Source organism: Catharus ustulatus, chromosome 8, assembly GCF_009819885.2.
Source record: "Catharus ustulatus isolate bCatUst1 chromosome 8, bCatUst1.pri.v2, whole genome shotgun sequence".
Taxonomy (NCBI): domain Eukaryota; kingdom Metazoa; phylum Chordata; class Aves; order Passeriformes; family Turdidae; genus Catharus; species Catharus ustulatus.
Window position 1 is genome coordinate 15901738 of NC_046228.1, and position 16699 is coordinate 15918436.

General features: G+C 37.9%; 1 protein-coding gene across 2 annotated transcripts in view; it reads left to right on the plus strand.

Moving 5' to 3' along the window:
• Nucleotides 1-16699, plus strand: part of EXOC6 (exocyst complex component 6) — an 87589-nt gene that overhangs the window by 62940 nt on the left and 7950 nt on the right. For both annotated transcript variants that reach the window (XM_033065865.2, XM_033065866.2), the window contains one exon: nucleotides 172-245. In XM_033065865.2, coding sequence (XP_032921756.1) covers nucleotides 172-245 — 74 coding nt within the window. The remainder of the gene's footprint in view (nucleotides 1-171; nucleotides 246-16699) is intronic.

A 16699-nucleotide genomic window follows, 5' to 3' on the forward strand; every position in this document is an offset into this window, starting at 1 on the left:
AAAACTGTCAAAAGGTTTTTTGTTGGTTTGTTTGGTTTTAATCTCTGTGAGTTATTAAACTAGTCCTATGAAACTATGCTACCTAGCATTTATCTTGCATAGAACTTGATTTTTCTGTTAGATTTAAAAACAAAAATCTACATCCGTAATATTTTACCCTTTTTTTTGCAGTGTTTGCTAGTTCTGAGCCTGTGCCAGGATTCCAGGGAGACACCCTGCAGTTAGCTTTCATCGACCTCAGACAAGTAAGACACTAGTTGGTGTTTTTTATCCTACTAATTTCCCCTTCTGACCAATGCTGAAGTTATTAAATTCAAGAACCTTTCATGTTTTTGCATTCCCATGTAATTAGTTGTGAAAAGCAGTTATTTGAAGTGTTGTTAGTGGCACTATTCCCTGTAATTTAGCGTAAAACTGTTTCTCCAGTGTGTGGTTAGGGGGCACTGTGCTACTGGTAGTACCGTTACAGGAATATTGGATTGAATTTTGGTCCTGGCAATTTTGTGAAGATCCTGCGATGCCTTTTTGCAAGAGTGCATGTGTTATCTTGGTGTATGCTGGTCTGATTCCACTCTGAGCATTTGTTCCTGTCTACAAAAACTACTCTCTGTGTAGCAGAATCAGGCATTGAATTATTTAACATTTCCTTTCCTTGAATTTGTTACATAGAATTCTTTTAAACTGTTGGACAGCAGCTTTATTCCAAGTCGATGATCTTTATTCTACATAAAATTTATTTAATTTAAAATGCTGTAATATTGGAAGCACTTTTCCACAGATCTTGCCAAAAGGAAGTTTTTCCCAGACTAAAATCTACTTAATTTTTGTAAACCTTTTCATGCTTGAAGTTAACTTTTACAAAGGATTTATTATTTCACAAAATTCTAGGTGTAAGTATCATTTAAATAGTGAAATGAATCATTAACTGCATATGGAGGTTCTTCAGCCTTCTGCAGATGTTGATGGTATTTTTCAGTGCCATTATGAGCCTATCAGAGTCATTAAAAAATAAGAGAAGGTAGACAGAATTCTATACCAAATTACCTATATAGTAAGAATACTTTTACTTTTAATAATTTAGTAGGTTTTTCACAGCAAGGATTATTAAAGGGCATTTCGGAATTGTTGAGGCAAAAGTATTCAGATTTCTTTTGGTAGTTAGAAAAGACTTCATTGAACTGTCTTTTTAAATGAAAAAGTTGAAAGGTAGGGTTCTCTGTAATATAATAATGAACAATATCTACAGTTGGATAAGTGTACTATGTGAGAAGGATACAGGATTATGGCTACAAGACTTACTCATGCCACAAATCTTGCCTTGATTAGCAGCCTTTCTCTTTTGGATTCTTTTTACACTCTCTTTTTCTTGTCAGTGTTAAAAGAGACTAAACATCTTCCAATTTTTACTTGGATCACTTCAGTTGAAGGGAAAGGATGTTGAGACTTTGGCACCATTTCTGCCATCCACCTAAGTGGAACCCTTGCAGGGCCTATGTTTGTTTCAAGGAAAAACATGATTTCCAGCTATGCAAGAGGGCAGGGTGTGTACATGCGACAGGAAATAAATGTTTTTGTATGTGGAGCACTAACTGGGGAGTATGTCACTTAAATAGGTATTATTTTGTTGATGATAGCTCTTAGTTTGCATTAGCAGCTTATAAGTAGAATGCTCTCAAGCACTTTATAGAGGATGCTCTGTATGTCATGTGAATTTAATTGACTTAATATACTTTATAAACAGGAAAAAGTTGGGTAACTTTCTATTGGGTTGCAACTGGAGCTTGCAGATGTAGAACAGTTCTAGCATGTTTGGTTTGATTTGGTTTTTACTATATTTTTGTGTGCATCACCAAAAAGTATTGCAGGCACACATCAAAAGCTACCATTTAGTAAGGATTTTCAGTGCTTTCCCTCTTCTCCTTATTTGTGATCCATTTCTGTCTTAATAGGGTAGATGACAGTTCTTTTCAAGAATACTTAGAAAGGCAACAGAGCCTTTTTTAGAAGGTTCTTATAAAAGGTCATGCTTCTGTTTTTTAGTTTGAATTTGATACTTCTTCATGAATTGCAGGATATGAAAGATAAGGAAGTAGGTCCAGTGGTCAGGTTTTACCTGCCCACCCGGACTGTGCCCTGAGGTCAAACTCCTGATATTGGCTGTTTGGTACAGAGGAGCTGATGACAGGTAGGGGCTGATACAAGGGGGAAAGCTTGAACCGTATCAAAGCTAAAAGGCAGGAGATTTGGGACTCAGTGAGAGACTGTAGCTAAAAGATGGATCAGCAGGATTGCCCTCTTCTTAAAAAGCAGCTGACCTGCAAGGGAAAAGACTTTATCCTCCTGCCAATCACATGGTTGCTAATGGAAGCCAGTTATCTCAACAACAGCTACTCACTCTGTGCTGTACTAGTACAATGTGTGAGATTAATGAGGATTGGGCAGTAGGATATTATAGCACGTTTTACTAAGGAAGTAAAGTCACTTACAGGGAGCCAGCTTGGAAGACACAGAGAGGAGCTACACTTGACTGATTACCACATAGGGAGGAGCAGCTTTGAAAAGAATTGCCATAGGTATTTTCAACCTAACAGTTCTTGATCCTCTGTCTTTCCCTGAAGACAATGTGTAGGCAGCATGTTGTCCTCAGCAAGCCCACTTTCCTTCTTCCTTCCACAGACATAGAAGAGCAAACAGAAACAGCTGGCATGAGAAAGAGTTGTGTCTAAGAAGACACCAGTAGTCAGTAGCAGGAAGCTCTAAGAGGACAGAAATCACAAAGGAGCAAGTACTTACCAATTGTCCATTTGAGCGACCTCTGTCTCTTTATACTATTCTCCACTTAGGTTTTTGTCGTATTTAACATGCTCTTTAAAGATCTTTGCAATTTGTAGAAACCCTACTTAATAGAAATTTTGGTGCTATTTCCATAACCACATTATCTCAGCATCTTACACAGGTGACTTAGCTGATCACACTTGATCATATAGAAGCTTGCAGCTCCAGGTACTTTAGCAGGTAGAAAATTGGGGCAGATCCATGGTTCTGTGCAGCTGCAGTAATTGTGTCATGCCTTATGCCACTTGTCTTAGCATATGACCTGAGGTCACACCTAGGTGTACCCTTTGACCCCACTTAAAGCCATTGAGGGGCCATCTCAGCAAGGCAATTATCAAAGTGGCATGTGCTGCTTTACAGAGACTTGGCATCTTGTGAAGATGACCCAGCTCTCCTGCAACTTGCATTGCTCTCTGACAGTCATTTCTTGCTACTGTCTGTACAGGGAACGTGGGTAAATAGTGCAGTCGCTCAAAATGAGGGGGAATAAACTTTGGGGATTTTGCTACTAATTCAGATCTTAGGTCAATTGGAATTAACCTTCTAAAGTAAACAAGTCTTAGTTTGTCCTACTTGAATCGTCTCTGAGGAGGAAGCACAGCCTCCGACAAATTAGTTTTTTTCCTGGTTATGACCTGTTCTTTAGTGCCTAAAGACTAGGGTTACAGTTCTGGAATGTGAGGCAGTTTCTTGTATGTCTTGTACACTTCAGTACTGTGAGGATAAAACATGAATATTATAATTTGTGTGTTATTCTTTGGAGAGCCAGTGTAGTATGTAGCGGACAAGAACAATAACCTTGTGGTAGGCTGAGAGTTCAGCAGTTGCTGTCTTAGGCCAAATATCCTGATTCTTAACCAAGTGGGTGCTTACAAATACCTATTCTTGAAATCAAATAATTTCCTGCAGAGATATAACTAAGCTGCCAACATAACTTGATTGTTTCACTTTTTCACAAGTTGTTCCTGATGTTTCTCTCCACCATCAGCACTGCTTAGGGGCTTCTTCCTCTACTGTCTCATCTCAAACAAGTACTCAGCTAGCTTGATGATTTGTGGAATTTCCTTGTTTTGCTGGGTTGAGGAGAACCGTGTCTTATCTGTGTTCTTTTGGCACTTAAGTACCTGCTGTTAATACCCTCCAGCTGCTGTCAGTGTTGGTCCTGCAATGGGCAGCAGTCTCAAGTGAAAATAATCATATGCTGTTGGGAACTCCAGAGTTAAGCAACTAGAGTAGCAGTATCTGTACCCACAAGGCAGAGTTTGCAGTCTGATAGTGGTGTCCTTCAGATGGGAGACCAAGGGCTGGGATCAACAATGCCCATAAGCTCTGCTTAAGCATGGGGGAAAATTTTAGAAGATTTTCAGTAGTTTCTGTTTGTATTATCTCAGTGTTAGAGATAAATTGGACACAAAGTAATGACCCAATCAATATGATTAATATAGAGAGTAATTTATCATAGAAACATTAGAAGATACATTTTTGTCAGACTTTTGTTTATGATGTGTGTAAATAAGCATGTGTCACATCTGTGAACTGAAGTTACTGGTAGTACACAACATGTATTCCTTCTGCAAATTGATACCTGATATTTAGAAGTATAATACATTTTCTTCTCATTCCAAATAATTTATAGTTTATTGGGTTGCTTGTCCATTTATATTGTAATGTGTTTTCTGGTGAGAAACAATACAAACCTTGTGAACTGTACAGTTCCATGCAACAAATGTAATGTAAATTTATTTGAAAGAGGAAATTGTTGTTACTACTATTACTCCCCTTTCTTCCCATTCATTACTGAGACATGGCATTGTCCTTCTCATAAGCTCAGAAGTAACTCCTTGTAGATAGGAACTGTGTAACAGACCACTGGGCTTCAATCCCAGGCACAGGCTTTTCTGCCACTGAAGGCAGGGTGACAGTTCAGTCTTCCCCACTGTAAGGTTTGCAGTGTTTAATTTGGATTAATTTCCTGTGGCAGTAACTACATTTCAGCTCTGGCTTGTCTCCAGTTCCCAAATGTGCAGCCTGCCAAAGCTCTTCCATCTGTGTTCCCCGTGGAGAATGCTCTTGAGCCCTTCAGTAGACCTCAGAGAATAAGTTGCAGCCTGTTGGCAAACCTGTTCACCATAACTCTTGGAGGCTGAGGGCTCTAAAGGTGTGGCTTCCTTTACAGGCTGCCAGCCCACAGAGTGCCTAGGCTTTGAAATTAGTGGAGTACACCCACCCCAACCTCTGTTCCGAGAAAGAATCTTGAACTGAAAAAACATCAGGAGTTTTCAAGAGGGAGAAATCTCCAACTGTATGTTTAGGAGCAAGTCTTATAAACTTCAGAGTTTGAAGATAAAAGTAAGACATTTTTATAAGGCAACAGTTTTAATTTTTAATTAGAAAGTACATAGAACATTTCATCTTTTGCTTCCTGAGGGAAATGGTTGCTGAGACTTTCATCTTCACAGAGGCTCTTTCACAATGCTTACTGATCCCTTTCCCCCTGTTATGCACTCCCCAGCTTCTCTGATCAAGCAGAGGAGCATGTTACATCTGTAACATGAAGCCCAGCCTCAGGGTGCTATGTAATGGGATTTGTGCTTCTCTAGTTTTCAGTGCAATGCTGCTTATTTAGCTAAAGAAAGGAGCTCAGGTTTCAGACAGCAACAAAGCAGGAGTTGCATCTCCCTGGATTTCAGACATAGAGCCTCACTTTGCTGGAGGAGGAAGGCAATTCTTCATGGACTTTCCCTTCTCCATGAATTGACTTGGCACTAAGGCAGGAGGGGGGCTTGAGACACACTGTGAGAGAACAGGCACAAGTCGGGGTTCGGTATCTCATGTATCTCATGATTTGCATCATACAGTGGTAACATGCATATGCATCTCTGGGTTTAAAATGACACAGTTATTTGAGTGTGACTGCAAGCAAAATGTGTGTTACCTGGCTTGCAGGGAAGACACAATATTTCTTCAGATAACTATATTCTTCCAAGTAAACAGGAATTCTACACACAAATGTGACAATTTGTTTCTAAGTACCTATATTCCCCGATGAACTATCTTACTTTTGGTTTCTCCTTCTCAGCCAGGTTCTGCAAAGCCTGTAGTTAGTCACAGTAGGCTCAGATCACAAGCTGTGTGTATAGATATTTGTGAGGAAGATCTCAATCAGTGCTCTGTACACAGAAGCAAGCTGGCTCATTACTGGGATGGGATTTATACCTGCCAGCTGGTAGGAATTAGGAAGCTTGGGAAACAAATGCGCAGAAATTAGCAGCAGGGGGTTAAAAACAAGCATGGCTTTGGATTCACTATCTTGATAAGGATTTGCAGAATCAAAGCAGAATGGCAAGTTAGTCATTTCCTGGTAGTAAGTGTTCCTACCCTGTTAGTGGCAGAAACTAAAAGCACACATGCCGGGTATTAGGTGTCTGTATTCTTTAGGACGTTAAATCATTCATCAAATTCAGAGCAAAACAGATTGTATCCAGTTCATCTAAATGCTCCTTTTTCAGCAGAGAAGTGTAAATAACATGCTGGTCATGTACCAGATTTTTGCTCTAGATCATGGTGTACTAACAATGGGGGGGCATACATGAAAACAGGTTTAAAAACCTCAGTACAAATGCTGTTACTTCACTAGCTCTATCAATACCTCACTTAACAAAAATTATACACATATGGCCATTTAACTACAAGATACCCCATTCCATCTGTGGCAAAAACCTTCGCAGTTTCTCCAAATGGATGTACAGTATATTGTGCACAAAAGGCTGTGAAGTGTAAAGCTGTAATGCATAAACAGAATGCCGTCTCTTAAATGACAGTAAAGAATGGCGTAAGTACCTAAATCATGGAAGTTATAAAAAACTTAAAAATTCCTTGTTTTTTCTTTAAACTAGTTAAGGGGCACAGTTCTCTGAGTTCTCCTCTTACTTAGCAAGAAAAGAAAAAAAAAGGTAGAACTACATGAGCTGACAAGAAGTCTGTACTGTGTATTTAGAAACTACATAGAACCTGTGAAGCACTGAGCCTGACTTAGAGACCTGCCGATAACAGTTTTTGAATAAGAACATAAGCCTTAGGGCAATTTTTGTTATTGTTAGGTGAATTTATAATTTTGGGAACTGAGACAGGAAATCACATTTGTGCAGGTGAAACGCTTGACTTACAACTGTTCAGGGGAGTTTCATCTTTAAATGCTACCATAATGGAAATCACTAGAAGTTTCACTGGAGAGGTTGATCAAAGCAGATATGAAAGGAAAAAAAAAAGAAAGAAGAAAAGAAAAAGTTAGCAAAAGCTGCTGTCAAGACTATTTAGATGGACATATCTGAATCCCTGTCTGAATACTACCAACTGTCACATTTAATCAGCTTTAAGCTCTTCTTGGTCATCATTACTTTTTCAAGACACAGTTTAGAAATAGTTAATCAATTAATTCAAAACCTGAAGAGCTGTTGTCTTGATGAAAACTTCATATCTCTGGAAAACCTTTCCATTCAAGAAAGCTCATCCCATAGTTGCAGAGGAAGTTCCTGTAAGACTGCGACCTAAAAGGAACTAAATTTTGTCCTTGTTAGTTGAAGTAAAATCCCAAGAATACTCTGCACATAATGTTAGAACCCAAGGGCTTCCATTTCCTTGGGCATGACACTAAATTTCTTTAGTAACTAGCATGCTGTGGAACACTTTGTGAAGCAGGAATTTCCAATGGCATTATGAGAGAAGGCACTAAATAAACTTTATGTGGAAAAGGTGTTATTCTTTTGCAGAAGGATCTGTTGGTAGGAAAATTTCAGAAGGTTCACTTCCAGATAATTTCTCAATTAACAAATATAATCTTTGAATTAGAAGTTGATCTGTGTGCCTGTTATATTTGTAAAAGCCTACTTACCCTTAAGTCACTGATACACATTCCATTCAGTGAAAGTTATTCAATGTAATGAAGATTCTCTTTGGTTATTCTTCTGTTAGCAGTTTTGCTCCCATCCAGTCCTTGCCTTTGTCATGTAAGAAATTATGTACGTGCAAGGAAGAAAGATTTGGGTGCAGAACTTTCCAAAGTTCGTGAATACATTATCCAGCTGTTCTCTTCCTGCTGACAGCCAGCAAGATCTCCACCATTATGTCTGGGCCCTTCTGTAGCCCTGACCTGATGGGTGGAGTTCAGTTTTGGAGGCCCCATCTCCCCAGCACTTCCTCTGAATTCTGTCAGCAGTATGTAGTTCCTATGAGTAATGAATAAGCATTGTTAATTGAGCAGCACAAGAGAGGAAAATTACTGTTTTCCTTCAAATTACATGTTATTTGTATTCTCTTAACATTTCTGAGTCCTAGTCTCCCATCGGGGAGCCATGGAACTGGTAGCTGTGTTAGTGTATTAAGTAATTTCTGCCCAAAAATCGCTTACATTCTCCAGCCTTATATAAACTGGGAGTACCACTGGTATGTAGTACGTACTGAGCAGCACTACTAACCCTTTAACCCTGCAGATTTGCCTTCAGTATTTTTTTCAGTTGCATCAATCAACATACTTAGGTTCCATTATTTTTCTAAATTATCTGTCAATCACATGCAGCAGACAGAATACCCCATTTTTTTTCCTTTTGCTAGTTTCTTCTGTGAAAAACAAAGTCCATCTCATGCTTGGAGGTCACTGCAAGGCAAATATAAAATCCAGTAAAATGAAAGGAATCTTTTACATCAGGAAAACAAAACTTTTTCTCTGCTTCAGGACAGTAACAACACCAGGAGGGAATTGAATGGACATAGTAAGGCAATGATTTGAATTGGTGAAATGTAGTTAATGAATGTTTATTCATTTGTATCATAATATCTTGGGAAAAAAGATTGTATGTTCAAAAGTCTTCGTATATGGTGTACCATAATGTCACACTGATCTGCAGTTGGCTGTCTTAGAACTGCAGAAATACAAATTAAAAAGCATTACTCTGTCTAACTAGACTGCCTTCAGCCAGTCAGTGAAATTGGGGAGATTAATACAAAGATACCAAAAACTGGCAAAAGAAATCATTGAATTTCATCCTGGTTTGTTACAACTGGTTTCTGAACAAAGAGCACTATTACTGTAAACAGTATGACTGAACCAGCATGTTCTTAGGCACAGTTTATCATATATGCTAATATTTATGGCTCTCATGGGTTTGTCAGGTTTGGAGCAATTTATCCTTTTACAAATTGTGCTATTTTAAAGAATATTGAAACAACGAAGTTCACATTGAAGGTTCACCATATAGATTGTGTCCTCCCTGCAGAGAACTTTCTCTAGAGCATTAGTAGCAAAGGAGTGGTTCAACTTAAAAGACCCTGCAATTACAGAAAGTGTAAATGAAGAGTGAATAATAACAGAAATGCAGAAATAAATCAAAATATGAGTAGATGGAAGCACCAGGTGATGGGGAGAAAAGAAGAACATAAAAATATGGGATGAGGGGAATAAAAGATAAGTCAATTTGTGTCTGTAAATGTACTTTATTATTCTTACCCTTTTCTTTCTGTGTTTACAATTTTCCATGGATTATGCTGAGATCCAATAAGAACATTTCTTTTTTGAACAGTAGAAATTTGAAGAGATGTTTTTATCCAAAGAAAAGAAAGGACTTTCAGTACACAGTTAATGGTGTATAAAGTCCAGAATACCATCAGGTTGCTTTATTCCCTGGAGAACTCAAGCCTTCCCAGTTTCAGTAGTGTGCCTCCAGGAAATCGTTCAGGACTCGTAATTAGCCCACGCTCTTCCAGAGTGCACAGTGTAACTTGATGCAGTTAAACCAGAAGACAGTTTTCATCTTTTGACCCTGTGTCAAATGTGTCAGTTGAGCAGCTTACCTGAGATCTGTAAGACAACATAGGCCACCAGCTATTTTCCCATAGAAAGGAACATGCAGTAGGACGCACACACAAAACCACAATTTTAAAACCTGACTTGGACAAGTCAAAGTAACAGAAAAAGTGGCCATTATAAGTGGTGCAACTCGGTGCATTTGGAGTCTGTTTCTTTTTGCCATTCTGAAGTTTAAAGAAAAATATGTGCCCTTGCTTAGCATGTATGAAGAGGACATTAAAAGTGGCTCTTTCACTTTAGGTGCTAACAAGATATTGAGACCTCTGGAAGGGTGAATGTGATACTGTCATTCCAATGCACGTCCAAATGATAGTTTTGGGAATGGCAAAATGTCTAGTATAGTGTCTACGTCTTGTATCCATCGTCGTGCAGAATAGTTGAAAAAGTTCACAGCGAAATGGAATAATGTTGAATAACTCCTAGACAGAAATGCCCTGGTAACTGGGTGAGGTGGGGTGGTGGTGATTTGTGTGTGTCAGGGTGTGGCAGCTGCAGGGGGGACCTGAGTAACTGGCAGAAAAGGCACTAGTTGAAAACTCAAATGACACTATAAAACAGCCCTCATAGCTTAATTAAATAAAACCAATAATGCGATTTTAACTTCTTTGAGTTAAAATTACTTTAATAAGGGTGTTAATTACTAGAGGATTAACACTGCTTACATGTGATAATAGATCTGGTCAGTCAATAAAGGGTGAGAATAATGTTCGTTTAAGAAGCAAAAGAATCTAACACAGGATTACTCGCTAGAAAGGGATAACATTTCAAAGTGGCAAGTAAAATCAGGGGAAGATGTTTTCAAATTGCAGGAGGCATTAGAGGCTGAATTTTGCCATCATTACGGAGCAAAAGTTCCATGTGTACTGGGATCTGTTTGAGCTAAAATACAAAGAGTAATTATTGCAAATGACATATGAAATAATTTGTAATTACTTGGTTTTCCAGGGAAATCATAAGAAATATTTTTTTTAGATAAAGCATTTAAGTAAAATACTGTCTATAGAATTGAGGAGAAAATGCATAATCTAAAGGGGAGAAAAAACATTTTCTAAGGAGTATAATTTCTTGAAGATGTATTTCTTAGAAAAGAAATTATATTGGATTATTGCCTTTAAGCAAAATGGGGTTTTTCCTAATATGTTTGCAAACAACAACCAGAGGAGAAACATCTTTTGCAAAAACCCTATTAAAAATAAAGGAAATTTTGAGGTATTCAGGTTGCAACTTGCTGGGCTTGGAAGCCTTTGTTAAACCAAGTTATCTAGACAACAAGTTAAGAAAACAATACCAGGATTTTATATGGGCTATAGTATTTGGTAAAATGTTTTGAGAGTCATTTGATAGATACAAATAGGGAAGTAAATGCTTTATTGTAGCTGAAGAGGAAAGTGAAGGTTGTCTGTGAAAGAATATGAAAGTTTTTTCCTAGTGATTTTGGCTTTCCTTTTAACTTGTCTCTATTTACATTCCTGAGCTACTGATTGTGGAATTCCTTGTCCAGAGGTTCTCAGGTCTAGCATAGCTTTCCCTAAGGGATGTAACTTCATCTGCTACAAAGGGTGGTTATACAGCCATACCCTGAGTGCACTTCTTTGGAAGAAATAATTATCTGTTTACAGTAAACTTATGATGGCCACATCTGTAAGTATCTATGCCTTATGGATTTTTGTTTCTGGATGCAAACAAAATTATGCTGTTTTGTGGCCTGTTGTGTATTTCAGTGGCTTTTCACATAATCTAGCTCAGCACCCAAGATCAGCGGAGGTACTTTATTGAGCAGTTGCTGTATTTGTATCTGCTTCCTGCAGAAGCTTTTTAGCGAGGCACCTTGTATATAAAATTCTGAGTGTTTCAATGGCTGCCTAAGAGAAGAATCTGGCACACTGTGGCTATAATTTTTTATTTCAGATGTGCAGCTTTTGAGAAATGCACAGATGCTAAAAGAAAGTAAGCCAAAAGAAAGTTGTTAAAGAAAAAATAATTACTTTGTTGTGTTGAACCAAACTATTTCCCCTTAACTGCTGTAGAACCTCAGGTTATCTCAATGGAAATTATGTGATTCATAGTACACACTGCAGATCATGGACTTGTGTGAAGACCAATTGCTGCAGATTCAAGAGTGCTCATAAACCTTATAGACATGATGTGTATCCTCCTGTTAAGGTGAATCCATTGCTGCAGCAATGTAATTTCAGTATATTTAATAGATGTAATTTTCTCTGATGTCTTTGTCCAAGTCAGAATATTACCAGAAATGACTGGAGAGGTGGGAGAGGGAAATGCCCCATTCTCTGAATCCCTGGTTCCCAACAGTGCCGTACTGGCGGTGTCCTGGGTCTCTTCTTGAGCTACAGCTTCACATAAAGAGCTGAAATCCTCTCTCCCTCTGTAAGCACAAAACTGATACCATGGAACTGTGCCCCATACTCACTTGTCTTCTTATGGCATCAGTTTGCATTTGCATGCCAGGGCTGTGTGTCTGAAGCTCCTTGCTTCAATCCTAGAAGTAACTGGGCTGAAATTTAAACTTGGGGTTGTATACTTGGGCAGACCACTGCAGATGATTTGTTCTTGGGTACAGCAGCCTGACTATCTAGATTAGGTGTGTGTGTTACAAGGACAGTTCTGGGGTAGTTAAAACTAGCATTTGTCAGATAATGACTTCTTGTGGTATGGTGTATATACATACTTGTAAGACTGCGGGCATCTGGAGTTACTCTTATGGATAGTGCTAAATATTAAATGTGACAGATGGGACAAGAGTGTTCAATTTCAGAATGAAAGTGAAAGTGAATGTGTTTTGTGTTTGAATTTTATGCTAGTTACACCAAATTAGATTAATTTAAATTAGACCCACCTCTAAACCAGAGAAGGTGGTTAAAATTTAACTTTAAATTTTGAACTTTTTGATGACATTTTTATAGTGAATCATCTCAGATGGATTTTTACAGGAAGGACTGAGACAAATGATACAGTTTTAATCCCTGGGAAGCTTATTTTAGAATACTGTCATCATATGCTATTTATGGCATTATTTCATTGACGAGTGAATAGTTTAAAGCAAACGTGTTGTGAGTCTAGTGCTAGTGAAAAAGAAGTGCCTGTAGAAAATTAAAGATTAAATAAACTAAAATATAAAATTTCTTTTTGGTAGATGTCAATATTTAAGTACTACTGGAAAACCTGTGTTTTACAAAACAACCAGAAGCCAAGTGAAAATGCCAGCTGGGATTTAACAGTGCTGTATTAAATGTTTCATAATTTTAACAGTTGAAATTGTGTTCTCAAAGTCTTGTTCAGGTGAGAGGCAGATGGTCTGTTTTGGGGAGCTGCACTTACCACCCCTGCATGCTGTTTCAGCGTGTACACCTCTGCATCAGGAGCTCAAAACCAGAAAAAATGGTGAATGACCTGAACATTGCATAATACACAATTTTTAATCCACACAAATTTTGCCATTGACATAGTTCTATGCTTTGTCTAAAGGGACTTTGTGTACGGACTAACACGCTTGACAGGAGCAATTTGGCCCGAGCCCGTGCCCTCTGGAGCCTGACTGTCTGCCAGGCTCCTGCTTTTCAAACTCTTCCCTGCTTCTAGACTCAAAAGATGGTTCTTTTGCTATTAGTCCAGCTTATTCTTTAATGATGAAAAACAACACACTTCATCATAAACATTTTCACTGTAATTAAAGAAATCTTCTTTGAAGAGGTATTACTTGTTGCTGTACTGTGTGTTTCATAGGGCCTAGCTATTTACATTTGTCTCAGAAACTACTTCTCTGTGTCTTCAGATGTTACATCTTGGGCTGCTTGAAGTTTTAATGGGATTTGTAAAACTTATACATTGTGAGTGTTTTTCTGGTTATGGTAACAGCAACAAGCTTGTTCACGTGACTTCAACAACAAGTATTCTATTTTGCAGGCAAGCCTGAGTTTATTTGGAGTGCCAAAGAATAAAAAAAAATTTCATGAATGTAACAAGACCAGGCATCTCTCAAAGTGTACCACAAAGTCCAGATTTTAGGAAAGAATTCTGCCTTTTGCAAGGATTTTTTTCTTATAAAAGATACATGAATACTTCTGTTATAAGAAATAACTTCTGTTTTTTCTTAGCATAGCAACAAATCCCAATGGTTTAGCTGTCATAACATCATACGTTGTACGTTTATGAATGTGTTGAAGATTGTATCCCAACATTCAAGATAGTGACAGATACAATTTCACTGATAAATTTGAAACAGATGGTAGCATTGAAATACAAAATTGTTTCATTCTTGTGAAAAATTCAGTGTCCTAAATTTAGACACAATTTCTGAATGCATGATGCTTAAATGAAAAAGGCACGTTTTAATGCAGTGGCTTAAAAACTGAAAGACACTGCCTTTCTAACACAGACTATCCTTCCTTTGAAAATCCAGGGCTCAGTTTTCAAAGCATTGTCTAGGAATTTAGCCTGCGACCCCCATTGACACTAATGGGAATTGCATAGTAAGTCCCCATAACATCACTTTGAAAATCCATTTGTTGTACCAATTCAGAAAAAAATAGCATGAACTACAGGACAAATTCACAGATCAAGAGAGCAATGTACACTTTGAAATACAAGACCAATGTACATTATTCCAGTTAAGTGATCAGTAGGGGGGATTCTGAAATTCACCACATTCACAAAATAAGTCACCAGGTCTAAATAAAACAAAATATTTTGGCAAGTGGCAGGCAGACTTGCTAGCCAGGCTAACAAGATGTTTGTCAGCAGTAATGAACACCTACTGATTAAGTGATAATTGTGATTGGTTGGTACAGTGTTATTCTACAGTTAGCAAACTCTGCCTTTTTTTCTTTCAAGCTGGACTTAGGTATATATTTTTTAAGTAGTTCTGTTGTTCCTTTGCAACTAAGGGATGTTCAGAGTAAACAAGACTTGTCTTTGTCCGGTTTTGATTCTGATCCTGGTCCTTTATGTTTTGTTTTCCAATTTAGTAAGTGCTTTCATGGTGTGCATGCTTTAATTAACAGATGCATAACTTGGTGAATAATGATGGTGCTATCTTCATGGTCATGCAGACAGTTTTTGTTGGAAATAAGTGTATACCTGTGTAGCGTATGTTCATGTGTACTTGTGCATGAAACCTAAACAGAGATTAAACAAGTGTTGTTGTTGTTGTGTAGCTGTGTTACTGCAGTGCCTATGAGTCCCAGTCATAGACCGTGGCCCCATTATTCTGGGCAGAATATAAATAAGTGTTTTAACAAAAGAAAGACAGTGCTGCCTCAGAGTTCCCAATGCAGTGAGATTATAGCTCCACTGAAAGGTTAATGTTATGTCAGAGATTATGAAACAGCAACTATTCTGGTTGACAGGCTTCCTTCTGGGTCTTGAAACCCATTTGTCCTCCTTAAAACAGGGTGGGGTGGGTTGGTACAGTGTGAGCTCCTTGAAGTAGGAAATGTTGAGGACTGGAACATTTGTGAGTGGCCTTTGTGAGTTTACTGTGTTTAAAATGAAAAAGTCACCTTTATGTTTGGTGCTTTTTAGCTCCAAAGCCCAGTGAAAGCAGAAATAATTGTAGTATTTATGTGTTTTCTCTTTCTTTATCTTAGTGACTTAAATGATACCTAGCTAGCAATAGTTTCTTTTTTTTTTCCTAGGCTAAAAGCTGTGCATTCTAAAGGAAAAAATTGTAATCTTATTTCTGTATTCTTTCTTAAGAAAGGATTGGGTGTAGCTTGCAGTTGTATATGCTTGGCACTATTAATTTCCCAGAAGAGTTCACCGTATTCTAGGCTTTGGGTTTTTTTTAATTAAAGAGGTCAAAATCCATTATATCAAAATTTCAAAGAATTTACCAATTAGCTGTAGTCTGTGATGCCCAGCAGGTGGCTTTTATACTATTAAAGGGAGATTGTTTCCATCTCTGATCAAAGGGAAAGCAAAACAAAAGAAAATATAGAATATTTTGCTGTACACAGTGCAAACCACATGCTGTGTAAATTATGTGAAGACTGTACATGAGAGACTGCTAAGTCATCCCACTTCAAGAAAAAGTTCTGTATATTTTCACACTGGTCCTCACAAGGATTTCAGTGGTAATGTCTAAGTCTGTTTAGATTACTGATTAGCTGAGAAGGTTAGACAGCTTACTATTTCCTAAAATGAAGACTTTAGCATTTTTCTTATTTAAAAATAAAAGTAAAAACGCACAATTAAGTAGATAATGAATTTACTAGAAGTGAAATTAGAAAAAACTGAGTGTGCTGGAATGTTTCAAGACACAAAAAAATTCCAATTTGCACTTTTCAATGAATCTAAACTTCCCCGATTTTTGCCTGCTTAAAAGAATGTTTGTGACCTTTTGACCCTTTTGTTATCCCTTACTCAGAAAGGCCTTTATTCTGTAAGACTTAGGTATAAAAAAATAAAAAGAGCATTAATGGCGTAACAGTCCTTTCTGATCACCCTGTGTAAGATGTTTATGCAAAGTGTCAATAGAAGCAATTGGCCTAACAGTGTGACAACCTGCTTTGCTTGGAAATGGGCTAATCTCCTGTTTGGGTTATCCAGAGGTCAGGTAAGGATTTCTTTTTTCGCACTCCCTGTAGCGCATGGGTACATAACCTGCAAACACTACAGGGCAGAAATCAGAAGCAATTGAGCCCAAGGATGCCACAAAGCATTTTTAGTTAATCCTGACTGGTTTGCTTTTCCTGATTTTTTTTTTTCCTTTGCCTTCTTTTAGTTTTTCCATTCCTGGTCCCATCCCAGAGAGTCTGCTTGAGCGTATAACACATAATGATGACAGGGACTCTACCAATTTCATTATCTGCTGCTTCACTGTGTTGTTTTTTCTTTTTTTTTTTTCTTTTTCTTCTTTTTTTCAAACAGGCATCATCCCACTCTTTTTTGAAGTTCACGTGGAAACCTACTTTAAATCTCAGTTTTTGAGGGCTGCCCCCTTTGCCCTGTCACAGCAGGCTGGAACTCAATAAGAGCTCAGGC